This window comes from Eublepharis macularius, chromosome 8 (genome assembly GCF_028583425.1).
Source record: "Eublepharis macularius isolate TG4126 chromosome 8, MPM_Emac_v1.0, whole genome shotgun sequence".
Classification (NCBI taxonomy): Eukaryota; Metazoa; Chordata; class Lepidosauria; order Squamata; family Eublepharidae; genus Eublepharis; species Eublepharis macularius.
The window spans coordinates 96,729,041-96,745,227 of record NC_072797.1 but is presented as its reverse complement, the minus strand read 5'-3'; the positions used below and the strand labels follow the sequence as shown (position 1 = coordinate 96,745,227).

The 16,187-nt window shown below is 42.4% G+C and overlaps 1 protein-coding gene across 1 annotated transcript in view; it reads left to right on the top strand.

Moving 5' to 3' along the window:
• PCSK5 (proprotein convertase subtilisin/kexin type 5) overlaps positions 1-16,187 on the top strand; it is a 387,486-nt gene that overhangs the window by 364,685 nt on the left and 6,614 nt on the right. Inside the window, exons 30-34 of the mRNA XM_054986670.1 lie at positions 3,334-3,529; positions 7,236-7,453; positions 9,748-9,984; positions 13,406-13,630; positions 14,967-15,144. Coding sequence (XP_054842645.1) covers positions 3,334-3,529; positions 7,236-7,453; positions 9,748-9,984; positions 13,406-13,630; positions 14,967-15,144 — 1,054 coding nt within the window. The remainder of the gene's footprint in view (positions 1-3,333; positions 3,530-7,235; positions 7,454-9,747; positions 9,985-13,405; positions 13,631-14,966; positions 15,145-16,187) is intronic.

Genomic DNA, 16,187 nt, shown 5'->3' with positions numbered 1-16,187 from the left:
ATTTCTTCTTTTATTGCATCATTTGTTTACATCATTAACTGTGCATTAGTATCTGAACGCAGTGGGATTTCTGAACTACCAGGCAGACTTTGGGCCGGCTCCAGTAAACTGCTCTGTGTGTGCAAATAATAGCATCTGTATAATAGGATTTAGTTAGGTCATATTTCTCTATAACATCATTCTTCAATAGGATTAACAGGTTTGCACTTTTGAAGGGAGACCTCCCACCCCCAGCTGGCTCTTCTCACTGCCACTCAGGTGTTCAGAGGAAGGTAGGGTTGCCAGGTGTTTGGTTTTCCCCCAGACCGTCCAGTTTTTTTCTTTGACTGTATGGGGAAAACAGGGTTGAAATTATACTGGACATATAAATGTCCAGTATTTTTCTACGTGGCGGAGGAGTGGCTGGCCTCTGACCTGCACCAGCTTGCGGCAGTGCCAGCAGGCTGTACTGCCTCCATTTCCTCCCCTTCCACACTTCTTCCAGCCAGCCGTCCAGCCTCCTGTATGCCAAGGAAGCAGCCAGCCCGCTCACCTGCCTGGCTTCTTGAGCACCAGGGAAATGGCTAGTCAGACAGCCCACTCAGCCTTGCCTTCTGTACAGTCTGAAAGCTTGCTATACAAAGCTACTGGAAGGAAACTGCCTATTAAACAAAACAAATGTGTGTCTTTCAGGACTGCAGGACTGTAATGAAAACATTTAAACCATGCTTTTCTCATAGGCAATAAGCACAACTCCCAATCATCCTGTGGCTACAAGCACAATTTATGGAGAAGCAATAAGCTAATCATGCCATGGAGTAGAATCCTGGACAAACTGGAGACAGTGTTGTCATCTAATCAACTGAAAGAAATTATTTTTTTAAAAGCCACCTTATTAATTTGCTTTAACAAGAAGCAACATGAAACAGTTGCTTTGGGCACTATTTCCCTGCCACCAATATATGCATCTCCGGTGCCATTAAAAGTTTTGTAGGGAAGACTTCAGGCCAAAACTGTCTGGACTTTTCTCAAATTTCCTACCACATTTGTGGCAAAATAGAAAATAGCATCACTTTGCTAAGTGCAAGGATGAGAATGTGCATTTTGTCCATTTAAAAAAGCAACATAAATTATTGTCGAAGGCTTTCACGGCCGGAGAACGATGGTTGTTGTGGGTTTTCTGGGCTGTATTGCCGTGGTCTTGGCATTGTAGTTCCTGACGTTTCGCCAGCAGCTGTGGCTGGCATCTTCAGAGGTGTAGCACCAAAAGACAGAGATCTCTCAGTGTCACAGTGTGGAAAAGATGTAGGTCATTTGTATCTACTCAGGAGGGGTGGGGTTGTGCTGAGTCATCCTGTAAGAGTTTCCCAGGGTGTGGAATGCTAATGGCGGGAGGCTTCACTGTATCCTGAGGAGGTTCTTTTGCATATGGATTGGTACTTGATGTGCTAATCTTCTCTGCAGGGCTATTGTCGGGGATAGAATGTTTTGTTAGCCTGGTGTTTTTCAGAACTGGAAACCATGCTCTGTTCATTCTTAAGGTTTCTTCTTTCCTGTTGAAGTTTTGCTTATGCTTGTGAATTTCAATGGCTTCCCTGTGCAGTCTGACAAAGTAGTTGGAAGTGTTGTCCAGTATTTTGGTGTCCTGGAATAAGATATTGTGCCCTGTTTGAGTTAGGCTATGTTCAGCCACTGCTGATTTTTCAGGTTGTCCAAGTCTGCAGTGTCTTTCATGTTCTTTTATTCTTGTCTGGATGCTACGCTTTGTGGTCCCGATGTAAACTTGTCCACAGCTGCAGGGTATACGGTATACTCCTGCAGAGGTGAGGGGGTCTCTACTGTCTTTTGCTGATCGTAGCATCTGTTGTATTTTTCGGGTGGGTCTCAATACTGCTTGAAGGTTATGCTTTTTCATAAGCTTTCCCATCTGATCAGTAATTCCTTTGATATATGGCAAAAACACTTTTCCTGTAGGAGACTGTTTTTCCTTGGTTGTTTGATTCATCCTGGGTTTGATTGCTCTTCTGATTTCATTTCTGGAATAGCCATTTGCCTGAAGTGCGTGGTTTAGATGATTAATTTCCTCATTGAGAAAGTGCGGCTCACATATCCATCTTGCACGATCCACTAATGTTTTCATTATGCCTCTTTTCTGTCGGGGGTGGTGATTGGAGTTTTTGTGTAAGTACCGATCAGTGTGAGTTGGTTTCCTGTAGACCTTGTGACCTAAAAAGTGCAAGACGGATATGTGAGCCGCACTTTCTCAATGAGGAAATTAATCATCTAAACCACGCACTTCAGGCAAATGGCTACTCCAGAAATGAAATCCAAAGAGCAATCAAACCCAGGATGAATCAAACAACCAAGGAAAAACAGTCTCCTACAGGAAAAGTGTTTTTGCCATATATCAAAGGAATTACTGATCAGATAGGAAAACTTATGAAAAAGCATAACCTTCAAGCAGTATTCAGACCCACCCGAAAAATACAACAGATGCTACAATCAGCAAAAGACAGTAGAGACCCCCTCACCTCTGCAGGAGTATACCGTATACCCTGCAGCTGTGGACAAGTTTACATCGGGACCACAAAGCGTAGCATCCAGACAAGAATAAAAGAACATGAAAGACACTGCAGACTTGGACAACCTGAAAAATCAGCAGTGGCTGAACATAGCCTAACTCAAACAGGGCACAGTATCTTATTCCAGGACACCAAAATACTGGACAACACTTCCAACTACTTTGTCAGACTGCTCAGGGAAGCCATTGAAATTCACAAGCATAAGCAAAACTTCAACAGGAAAGAAGAAACCTTAAGAATGAACAGAGCATGGTTTCCAGTTCTGAAAAACACCAGGCTAACAAAACATTCTATCCCCGACAATAGCCCTGCAGAGAAGATTAGCGCATCAAGTACCAATCCATATGCAAAAGAACCTCCTCAGGATACAGTGAAGCCTCCCGCCATTAGCATTCCACACCCTGGGAAACTCTTACAGGATGACTCAGCACAACCCCACCCCTCCTGAGTAGATACAAATGACCTACATCTTTTCCACACTGTGACACTGAGAGATCTCTGTCTTTTGGTGCTACACCTCTGAAGATGCCAGCCACAGCTGCTGGCGAAACGTCAGGAACTACAATGCCAAGACCATGGCAATACAGCCCAGAAAACCCACAACAACCAACATAAATTATTATTAATAATATCATGCCTATGCTTGTAATAAATAATTGCTCATGCTGCTTTGAGGTGAGAAAGTAGCTTAGCTGGCTAAACCTAACACTTGCTGTACCTGAGGGCTGGTACTGGTTTTTCAGTTACACTTTGTCCATTCTACTGTTTTCAGGGAAATTTCTGTTTGCTAAGTCCTGTATCCATATGTGCCCACGTGGAACTTTTGGAAATATGAGGACGAGGAAGTGTGAGAGCTGCACAGATGGTTGTGAAGAATGCATTAAAACCGACCATTGTTGGAAGTGTCGATCTGATTTAGACAAGCCACGCTACTTGTACCGAGGCAAATGCTTCCTGGAATGTCCTGAGTATGTTCTCTTTTATACCATCAATATTAATTCATACAAACACCCAGATTTTCTTCAACCATTTGTGTGTCACTCTCACCGACAGGCAGGGCTTTTTTTCTGGGAAAAGAGGTGGTGGAACTCAGGACCGCACAATGATGTCATTTTTGTTCAGCTGGAACAAGGGGGGAGTTTTTTTAAAGTTTAAATCGCCCTTGGTGAAAATGGTCACAGGGCTAGTGGCTCACCCCCTGATCTCCAGACAGAGGGGAGTTTAGATTACCCTCCATGCTGCTGAGCGGCGTGGAGGGCAATCTAAACTCCCCTCTGTCTGGAGATCAGGGGTGGGACCACCAGCCATATGACCATCTTCAAGAGGTGCCAGAACTCCGTTCCACCACATTCCAGCTGAAAAAAAGCCCTGCCGACAGGTATCATATGATGAAACAGATCACAATCATCTTCTAGGAGATGGCTACATAAGAGCTTAGATACCTTTTTTATTACTCATAATGTCAGCAATCTGATCTTTTCAGCAACTTTCACAAGTGTATTCTTAAGTTTGTGGCCTTAATTTGAAATTCCACAAGAGAATAAACAGAAAACCCAGCCTCCTTGTCCTTCACAAGCTCCAATTGGTATGAGCATTTGGTACATAGAACAGTTGTTCATTTTCTTCGTCGACATTTTTTCATCAGACCTGATTCGGTAATGTTCATGATAAAAAGGTCAACTGGGTATTCAAAATCTAAGTCAAAAGTTATATTTTTTTGAGTGAAATTCTCAGAACCAGTTCAGATACTGACAATCCCATTCACAATCTGTAGTAGGAATTGGGCACCAGATTTTTTTATCACATGGATTAGTCCCTATGAACAATGAACAGAACAAGTTCATGGAATTAATCTCTTTTCCTTTCCCTTCCTTTATGCAGATCTCTGTGCTCCTCCAAAAGCTGCCCCTAAGGGAAAATGGGTCTTCAGGAAAACCATGTGATGCAACTCAGGGAGATGCAACATGGGGGGGGGGTGGAATTGGCAGAAACATCCTCCCTCCCCTCTTACTCATGTTCTTCTGTGAGGGGAACTATGCAAGAATGCAGATGGGCAATTTCTGCCAATCCCTCCTTCTTACTGCAATCCTCTAACCTCACTCTGTTCTGGAGAGTTCTCAGACCTCAGAAATAGATTTTGGGGTTCAGGAAGCTCAAGAGGGAAAGGGGAGAGATTTATTCCATGAACACTTTCCATTCATGGTTCATAGAATCCAGCCAATAGGTTCCAACCCATATATGCTCCCATATGGAGGCTCAGTTTGGTTATCATGTGAAACCATGGTTTAATTAAACTACTTATGGTTAGTATGGGTATCTGAATGCAGGGCAGTCCATCAACTATAGTTAATTAGGGTTTGTCAAACCAGGATCTGATATATGAGTTGTTAACCACAGTTAGTATTTACTATGGCTCTGTATGATGTGAGAATGCAAGTTAGCCTGCTTTAATCCCAGTTTTTTCTGGGTTTGTTTCCTGACACCACCACTTCTTCTAGAGAGGGAAGGCCAGGTTTTTTTTTCAGCTGGAATGGGGTGGAAAAGAGTTCCGGAACCTCTTGAAAATGGTCACATGGCTGGTGGCCCCGCCCCCTGATCTCCAGACAGAGGGGAGCTTAGATTGCAATCTAAACTCCCCTCTGTCTGGAGATCAGGGGGTGGGGCCACCAGCCATGTGACCATTTTCTCCGAGGCAACCCATTGAGTTCCACCACCTCTTTTCCCAGAAAAAAAGCCCTGGGGAAGGCAATAAAACTTTTATCAAGGCAAATTAGAAATTAAGTGATCATCTGCAAGATAAACCTTGATTCAGCAAACTATCCACTAGAGGTGTGCGTTTTGGTTTCCGATTCATGTTTTTAACCCAAATTGGGCCCGATTTGGAAAGATTTGGGACTCCCAAATTGGCCCCAGCATTGCTGAGCCGATTCAGGAATCCCGAAGCAAAGCTTCCCGGAGCAATTTGTATTGCTTTGGGAAGAGAAACCAAAAATCAAGGAGCCTAAACTCAAGGAGGCGGGAAATGGGGTTATATAATCAAACACCCTATGCCATATATCTATGACATGTAATATTAGCCATACATTACAATCAACACATACAAAGTATCATTGTTTCACCTTATCGGAGGAAAAGAAAAAACTGCTTTAGGCTTCATGCCGAAGGACTCTGTTTGTTCCGTAAAAGGCAACCTACAAAATAGAAAGGATAGATATATATAAATAAGTTTCGGGACTGGACTTTGTAATTGTATTTACATGTAAACAACAATGATGCTTTGTATGTGTTGATTGTAATGCATGACTAATATTACAAGTCATATATATACGGAGTAGGGTGTTTGATTATAACCCCATTTCCCACCTCCTTGAGCTTAGGCTCCTTGATTTTTGGTTTCTGTTAATTAGGAGGCTTCCCTCTTTTGCCTGGATTGCTTTGGGAAGATTTAGGCAAAGAGCAACACTTTTCTTACCACTTGCAAGCGGAAAAAAAAGTATTGCTTTCAAATGCCTGCCACTTGTAAGCTGATGGGAGGGGGATGCCCCATCATCTGAAAAAAGCTGCAGTCATTTGAAAGCAGTGACACTTTTCTTGCATGGCAAGAAATGTGTTGCTGCTTTCAAATGCCCTCTGCTTTATTCAGCTGAGGGGAGGGGGAGTAGAGACCCCCCTCTTCCCCCTCCCCTTAGCTGAAAAAATGGTGGGAATTTACCTCAGGACACATGAAATGACTCCCAATAGGAACTGCATACTGTTTAAAATGTGGGCGTTGAGGACCAATCAGGCTGCTTTCACAAATGACCTCTGTGTTCCAACTGTCTCAGGGAGGGATGAGATGTGGAATGTTGTGAGCCCCACTCAGCCTGCATATGCAAACAACCTTGAAAGGCCAGCCCAGTCAGAGAAGAGTGGTCAAGCTGGCAGTGGGCAGGGGTGCAAGCAGACAGCAGCTTGCCAGACACACAGGGGAAGCTGTATGCCTTTGGGAAAACACATTTTACCCCTTTTTACCCACTGAGGGGGCAAATGTCTTAAAATCCCTTCTTGGTGGATATTTACATCATGAAAGAAATGTTCTCTGCAAATTTCATGTTTCTGGATCCAAGGGTTTGGGCTGGACATTGATGAGTCAATCAGGACACTTGTCTTTATATAGAGAGATGATGATAAAATTGGTATGTTGGCTGGAGGATTTGATCTTAAAGGACCAGGGCTGATGTGCACAGATATTATGAAACAGAGAGATATTATTATCTACCCCCCAACCATCCTGTTCTGTCTTTTTTCTGTGTTTTTAATTCTACTGACTTTAGTTTATTACTGTTGACCAGTTGAGTAAGTTCCTGGTTATAATTCTTTCCCATCTCATGCATTTCAGGCCTTTTTTGGTAAGAACCAGAGAAGATAAAATATTTGCAAGAGCAGAGCAGAAGCCTAGGTGTTCCTGAGGCACCCCAATTGCCTTAAAATCTTACCAATATATAGTAAGAGAAGTAGGAACTACACCATTATGTAGCAAGACAAGTACGGTGCACAACAGCCATATAAAACAAACCATTTCTTAGAGAACTCAGCTAACCCCAAAGCATTTTCTGGGTCCCGGACAATTACATCATGTTCTACAATTTGATATATATATATATATGTATGTATGTATTTAATTTTACTCTTTAGGGGCTTTTTTGCTGAAGATGGGATCTGCCCAATGTGCAGTCAGCCCTGCAAGACATGTAAAGGAAATGCCACTGCATGCCAGTCCTGTGAAAGCCCCTTGTTCCTAGAGCAATGGGAGTGTAAACATGCCTGCTCAGAGAAACACTTTGCTGCTGATGGAGTTTGTAAGGAGTGCTCTGAGATGTGTCAAGAATGTATTCATGAAAACACATGCAAAGGTATTACAGAGAATCAGTAGTTACATGGAAACAGTGTGGGAAGTTGATACCTATCTAGACATACAGGGGACATATCTGCAGAGGACTTTCCTGCCCCTTTCATTTTGGTTTTGGGGGGCATAATGAAAAATGTGGAAGAAGTGCCAGAGGAGGAAAAGATTCCATGCCATAGAGCAAGGACGCACAATATGCAGCTCAGGGGCTGCAAGCAGCCTGTGAAGACATACCATGGAGAAAGGGAGAACGTTGTCAGTGACGTAGGGTTCTCATTGGAGAGAAAAATGGGGTAAAATGAAGCAAATTAATAAATATTGTGTGCTCCACAGTGCTAGTTCCCATGAAGCTGTAAGAGGGAAGCACTAGCACTTCAGTCTGAGAGGCTTGTGTTTCAGTTGGAAGACTAGGTGCAATTGAGGGGTGTCCTCTTTCTTGGGGAGAACAATATGCGGCTTCTCAGCTGTTCTCTGAGTGGAGAGACAGTGTTCTTCTGACCCCCTCCCAGGAGCCCAGATACTTCTCTACTGCACCTAAGTGGCTTGTGATGGAAATGCACGCCTCAAAGAAGTTTCCACATCCCCGAGGTGAAATCAAAAAGCTCCATCTCAGGCAGCCTTATTCAAACGCTTGCTGTCATTATAGCAATGTAGCATCTCAGGGACCACAAGACGCTGCAGTTGCAGACTCGCCTGTATTGCTGTCCCACTTATCCCCAGTGAAGATTCATTATGTCCCATGTAACTGTTTTGAGTTGTGCCTCCCTGCTCTAGAGAATGCAGGTGCCTTTCTGTCTTGTGGACTTTGCCATCCACGACTGATCTTAGAATGTTCCTGGTCTTCCGTGTGGGCCACCTGAGAGATCACCATGGGCCAACTGTTTTGTAGAGGTTTCTGTAAATTAATACTGTGCATTAATATATGTGAGATCTTTATTTAAAATATGCAGCTAGTACTAGAGATGTGGAAATATAAATTATGATATATTCAGGGCTAACCAGAAGAGGAAGAAATTACTTACTAAAACTGGTGTACTGAAAATAGTATAAAAATTGTTCAGAATCATTTAATTGACATAGCTTGCAAAACATATTCAGTATAGGACAGGATATTCGGTGTTCTTATGTTCCATATACATTACAAGACATTCATTTTATTAATTTTCTCAGTTTTTATTATATTTAATTTTATTAATTAACTCAGTTTAGCATAGGCTTCAATTTAAAGCAGGGAAACCATGCCCACCACTCAAGATTCTTCTAAGGATGTACAGAAAAACTTTTATAGCAAGGAAGATTATATTTTTATTGTATTGACTAATTTTAACATTCTCAAAATATATTTTCAGCCCTACATGAGTCATATTGAGGCCACAGAAGGTGGGCATTGTAGGGAAATAGTGCTTCATTACGAGGGATATGACCCCAAGGAGAGTTATATCTGATTTAAAAGCTTATTTACAGCATTTAAAATATTAATTAGTCCAAATAAGGATCTTGGCCACATTTCCACTAGAATTTGTGTGCCAAAGGGTGTCTAAGGGTCAAGCTAGATGTACAGGTTTTGAAAGGGTTGGGTGATGGGTCTAGGTTCAATAGCACGGGGGGAGTTCCCCCCCCCCATTTTTATGGCTCCATGTGCACAGAATACTCCACATGGGGCAGAAAATCCAGGGGGGGAAACCTCCTTCCCATGCTATTTTGACACAGATAAATGGCTTGAGGGTGGAAGGAGGAGCTCTTCTCCCCCAGCAGAGGCATTCTGAGGCCATTTGGACTCTCCTTTATTTTTTAATAGCCATTCCCGACCCCAACCCAGACTCAACTCTTTAAAAACCTACACATCTAGCTTGGCCCTAAGTCAATGGGTTCAATTGCTGTTAATTCAGTGTTGAATTGTCCCTCTTCTAAATTTTTTTGCTCTGTGGTACAAGCACAGTGACTAAGATGCTGATTTTCGGTTATTGAGTGGGTCCATGGCGTTTTTTTTCTTTGACACAGAGGAAAGCAGGAAAGAGACGGCTTTTTATCTCCTATCATTTGTTTCTGTGACAGCAGGTTGTGATGTCACTTGTAAGAAGTACTTGTCTGGAAAAAAAAATTCTCATGGCCCAATCCGTAAGTACCGAAGGGCAGCAGGTAGCAGGAACAGAACAGCTCTGTTGCTGTACAGGTCTACATTGAAATTTCTCAAAAAGAATGACTTTTTCCAGCCAACAAAATTTAGCAAACCAAATTTACAGCAAATAGAAGAAAAATATTATTTGCTATATCCTGATATATTCTACTCTTTTGTTAAAGTATGTGAGCCTCCATTTTTCCTGCACAATGGGAGATGTTTGCAGAATTGCCCACCTAGGTTCTTTGATGACACCATCCACTGTTTCCCATGTCATGAACACTGCGAAGAATGTGATGGGCCGGATTCCGATGACTGCACAGAGTGTCCTGCTGACACTTCTGTTCTATATAATGGTGAATGTTTCGACGAATGTCCAGAAGGCACTTATTATGAAGAAGAGAGTAAAGCCTGTCAAGGTATTTTTCAAGTCAAAGGTAGTTAACATCGAAGGTGGTTTGGCAGACTTCAGATCTGTAATTCCTGAACTATGTGCTGAAATTCTTCACTGTACTATGACAATACTGCTAGTGTGCCATGATAGTTATTAATTAAATTAAATAACTGAAGCCTCTGATGAACTTAATGTATCTACCAGCAGAGGAAGTTGCTGCATCTCTGTGCTCTGACTCTGCCTTCCTTCAATAAACCTTTGCAAGGGATAAGTAAGTCTGCATCTGAGCCCACCCATCTGCCTGTTACAGCTATGCATCAGAATGAGACATCCTCAAAAGAGGATCTCTCCTGCAACTATGCATGAGACACTGCCTCCATCTAAGCAGAAGGCAGATCCAGAACAGTGGCTCAAGCACCAGCACAAAGGTTGATTCATGTTAGAGTGGGTAATTACAAACTTTGAAGATAACTTTTCAGGTGTAAAAATGAAGTGCGTGTCCAATTTTAAGTAAGAAAAATGTCATGCGGACACACTAGATATGATATAAGAGACCTATGGTCAGGGAGAATCTTTTTTCTTTATAATATCTGTGATGAGCAGCTAATTTGATCACAAAAATAGCACTGTGGGAAGGGTGACTAGTACTTTCCTGCCTTACTGTTTTCCTGATTCATATCTGATTCTCACTCTACTCCTTGAATATACTATTAGCTCCATGATGATGGTCAAGGGAACAGATCTTTTCCCCTTTAGAGTTTTTAACACATTCAGGGAAGGGAGTGATTTAGAGCAGGAAAATGTTCAGGAAGAAAGTGCTAAACACTACTTTCTCAAGCATCACTTCCCCAGTCAAGCCAGTAGTCCTTTGCAGCTGCTTTGATGTTAAAATAAAGGCATAGGAAATCCTGATGTCCTGCATCATATCTAAATAGAAGCATTGGAAATATTTGTTTCAATATTTATGGTGAGGTAACGAAGAGTACGAACAGTAAAAGAAAACTACTGCTATGATCATCAAATCAACAGGGAACTGGTAAAAATAGGGTACTATGAAGTTGGAAGCAACTTGACTGCACATAACATACACACATGAAGTAATCTAATAATGGTATGGTGTTACCTTGTAGTCTGAAGTCATAACTATTCTAGACATGTTGGTATAAGTGTGGTTCACTTTCCAATCCGGGTCCTAGCCCATACAAAAATAGTTTTGAGCATAAGATAGCTATCTTCCTTAGGCTGCTTCTGACTCCTAAATTATAGGAGGAATTTTTAATTGTCCCTTCTCCAATTCCTCATGGGCTCCCAGCTGCCATCATTCTCTATCTAAATAACAAACTGGCTATTTCTCCTAGGAATAACAAAAGCTGCACAGCATAGCCACCCACGTGCAATGCAGGGAAATCTACCTACTTGGGAGCCTTCCCTAGTAGTCAGAAAAGTAGGATAATGTAAATTAACCATAGAAATGCTCCAAAGGGGACTGAATGTTGAGAGCAGTGGAGGATCAGGGGAAATCAGGCACCTGAAGACCTTCAGAGAATCCTGGAGGGGAAGATTTTAAGTGGTGGGGTGGAATATACAAATTATTCAAGTCAGAGGAAGTTAATATCAAAGGCCCTTCCAGTTTATAATGAATAATATGGAACTTTTGATTCTCTTTACCAACCTCAGCTATCACATTCAGATCAAGCAGTTGCCACTGATTTGTACTTCCCACTGTTGACCCCCCCCCCCTCATTTTGGTCCTCAGGGTCTCATTGTTTTGCCATGGAGCAAACGATTATTTTAGATTTGGAGACAATAAGTGTGAAAGGAAAGCAGATTTATTAAATCCCTCCAGTGATTTACAGGAAAGAAATGAATAAGTGCAAAACAGAGAATAGATAACAGAACAGAGTGTGCCCCTATACTTGCTGTTGGGAAACCCTGGGGACAAAAATGGGTGAACCACTGATTCAGGCTGGTTGCAGAGCACTGCTCCGCGCTGAGCTGAAGTTGAGCAAGGGAGAGGTTCTCTAAAATATATGTTTAAGTTACATGTCTACACCTGTGAGTGTGTTTTCCCCTAAACTGTCATTGGACAGGACTGATTAATTCAAGGCCAACTATGGTGGACCCTTTCACACACCCTGCCAACCACCCTAAACCAGCATTCACAAGTTTGAGGCTTCCTAGGCAGGTAAGGGCTGGACACCACATGCCACCTTTCCAGCCTCCAATTTTGCTGGCAAAGAGCCCCGACTGAAATCCTCACAGGGTCCCCTCTCTCCTCTTCTAGAGGTTCCACTGGAGAGGCAGCCTGTCCCCTGTATTTAACCCCCCTCCCCCAGCCAGCTACTGCCCAGGGCTATTGGTGAAAAGGAATTCTGAGGTTATTTATCCTGCATATGTTGCCACCATTTACTTAAACTTGACCCATTTAATGTGACCATACCAGTGTTTGAGGTCTTTGTGTGTGATATTTTCCCTCAGCCAATGACTTCAAGCCAATCAGGGTTAAACAAAATGGGGGGAAAACTTTATTTACAAGTTGAAACATACGAGTGAATGAATTTAAACTCATAAGTACATTGGAGTTAAACAGGGTATGTTTCAATGTAGCAGAACAAGTTTGTAATTGGCCAGCAAATATCTCTGCTGCCTTTCTCTCAGCAATGACCAAAACACTTCTCTCTCAGCCTTTCACTCTCTCCAATGGTCTCCAAGCATCCATGACTCAGCATTCTATCCCCTCTCATTGGCTGGTTTCTCAGGAGAGGCAGAACTGGAACCAGTCCTGTCCATCACACAAACTGATAAGCAACACATGGACAGGCATCCAAGATGAAGAGTGTTACTTATCCTCCCTAAAACACTCGTACCAGGTGCATAGTTTAAACAATCACACTCCCTAATATATTAACACTGTGATTAGATAAATGGACATTAAAGTGAAAATCAAGATCTTTAAGAGAAAAACATCTTTTATTGCCAGAACAGAACGGAATGTTCAGGCCTGGTCTGCAAAGGATTCTGCGCATAAGATGAAGAAACAGTGGCACACCACCCTAACTCCTTGAGTTAACAATTGTCTTCTCCATATGTCATTACACCTTTTCCCTCTAGGAGGAGCATTACATGGAGATCAGTGGACTACAATAGGAATGTGGAGCCAGAAAAGCTCCTCTAATGAAAAATTTAATCTAGATTCAGTGCTAGGATTACAAATATATCTGTAACTATTTATAATTTATATAACTCCCAAAATATGTTACATGCTGTAAAAAAATATAGAAGGGACATGGTCGTTCTCTAGAAGCTCAACTGTCTACATTCAGTGGACAAGGCAAAGATGCTCAGGAAAAGAATGGGCTCAAGGATTGGACAGCAATGTAGAAGCTATTGGGTACGTATGAAGAAAAATGAAATTGGTCAAGTATTTGTGATTTATCTGATTTCAGATTGTGAAAAGACATGCCAGACGTGCTCAGCCTCCACTGTCTGCACTACTTGTAGAGAGGGACTGTTGATGAGCCATCCTGGTCATTGCACGAGGCAATGCAAGCTCACGGAGTATTATGATGAACGTACGAAGACATGCAGGCCTTGTCACAGAAAGTGTTTCAGCTGTACAGGCTTCGCTGAAGATCAGTGTCTCAGCTGTCCAAACAACTGGCATCTCCTCAGTAAGCATTTTCTAGCATTTGGTGCATGCAATGTATGGCCCAGATTTAGGGCCTCATGGATATTCTGAAGGATAGATGGATCCCTCTTATGATTGGGCTTCTCTGAGTCATAAATACAGAGGAAAACTCAGTATACAGAAGTCAGTTCCTTCAACAGAAAGGAATGGGTGAATTTATACAAACGAGAGGAGCTCTTTGAATCAAAAATTTGGGTCTCAAGTAGGGTTGCCAGCTCCAGGCTGGGAAATTCCTGGAGATTTGGGGGGTGGAGCCTGGGGAAGGTGGGGTTTGGGAAGGGGAGGGACCCCAGCAGGATATCAAGCCATTGAGATCACCCTCCAAAGCAGGTGTTTTCTCCTGGGGAACTGATCTCTATGGCCTGGAGATCAGTTCTAATTCTAGGAGATCTCCAACCATCACCTGGAGACTGGCAATTCTAGTCCCAAACCATCTACTTTATGGGACTTGCTAAAATTTGTTTTTTTTTGTTGTCCCAGAGGACTTTTCAACACCTTTTGTCCCTGATGTTTAGTGCTATGAGCCTCTCCCCCCCTGCCCCCCCAGCATTCACTAGATTGTACCTGCAACTTGCCAACTATTTCCACAAATTGTTGATTAATCCTAACATAGTGGGAATAAGATACGATTAATCAATTATGAAAATAGAAATTGATAGTTATATGGGACTTTTTCATATTAACCAGGGCATGGTAGAGATTTATGGAACCTGTGGACACTTTGGGAACGCTGAGAACAGATAGTGGGCGCATTTCAACAAAATGACTGCTACAGTAATGGGACCAATCATAAAACGGCTACCATGGGTTCAATCAGAAAAAAATGGGGAGTCTGACAAAACGTTAGAAGATTCCAAACCAAGTATCCTCCTATGATGGAGACAGCTGTTTCCAAATGGGGGCTCTCTACAGACACCAAGATGATACATGGTTGTCTCTTTTGAAGCACATTGTGCTCCAGTGAAGTGGAGGAAAGCCAGGAGCGGTGATATGTTTGGGGGAAGAGACAAGTAGGCACCAGGATCTGCATGGTTGGGCACCCTGTCACCTACAGGCACCATGTTGGTGGGTCACTGTTCTGGGATATCAAAACCCCTGTCAGGTACAAAGCATGTTTGTTAACTTAGGGTTGGTCACACTCTCTCAGTCTAACCCATTTCACATGGTTGTTGTGAAGAGAGATTTAGGAAGGGAGATATATTCTGCACTGTGCTCCTTCAAGAAACAGCAGGAGAGATAATGTGGGTTGATGTTTATTATTCTAGAGGGGAAAGGTAATGCTGGATATGTACTGTGTCTGTTGTTAACTGTCCATACAGATACAACTTGTGTAGAAGTCTGTCCTGCTGGATATTTCATGGACAGAGATGAACACTCATGCTATCCTTGCCACAAGAACTGTAAGACTTGCAGTGGAAGACACAGCAGACAGTGCCTCTCCTGCCACCCTGGCTGGTACAGACAAGAACATGGATGTGCACAGATCTGTACAAATGGGTAAGGCTCAGGATCGAAGAGTCTCTCTACACAAGACCTCTTATATGAGAACACTCATGAAAGTAACAAGCCCTCTCAGGAGTGATCTCTGCTATAGAGAGGTGAAACTGACAGAGCCTTCGGTTCTGTCTTTTTGAACTACGCTTCCCAGCTAACATTGCGTCTCCCTACACTTGAGCATCCTCGTGCAAGATGTCTCACATACAGAGACTCTGACGATAAAAGCTATCTTGAACGCAAGGCTTATTGGTGTATTGGAAAAACAAATTAAAATTGTACTTAGTAATCTTAGTCATCGGAAACCAAAAGAACTGGCAAAAGGACTGAAATGTCCACAGATTCAATTCTACAGCCCCTTTAAAGAGAATGTTTACTTTGAAGTGTTGGAACTGTTGATTCCAGAAAAGTAGTAAAATGGGGAAGCTGTGTGGCTGACTCCTTCTTACTAGCTCATCATTGCCTATGGCAGTGACCCCACCCCCATAAATACTCCCCTTCTCTCAGATCCTCCTCTAAATTCTCACTCATTTTTATTTATTTTATTTGTTTACATTATTTATTGTCTGCCTTTCTCACTGAGACCCAAGGCAGATTACACAGTGTGAGTCAGTACAGTCAATTTCAGAGACATTTCAATCAAGATTCAAACCAGCAGAAATCCAAATACAGAGCTGAAGAAATGCTAAAACAGAGCATAAGCTTTTGCAGACTGACATATTAAACAACGCAGAAACTACTCTGTAGGATCATACTTACAGCATACTTACAGCAACAGGCAATAATACCTAGTGGTAAAGTCTATAGTCCCTATCCCTTTACTAATGCATCTCTTTGAGACCTGTTGCTTACAACACAGCCCTATTATCTGTGTAAAAAAGCCTAAATAATTATCTGTGTAAAAAAGCCTAAATAATTAGGTTTTGCACAGTTTGCAGAAAGTCAGGAGAGTGGGAGCTTTCCGGACCTCTTCAGATAAGCCATCCCATAAGTTGGAGGTCACCACAGTGAATGCACAGGCAGCTCTTGATTTTGCTCATGTGTAA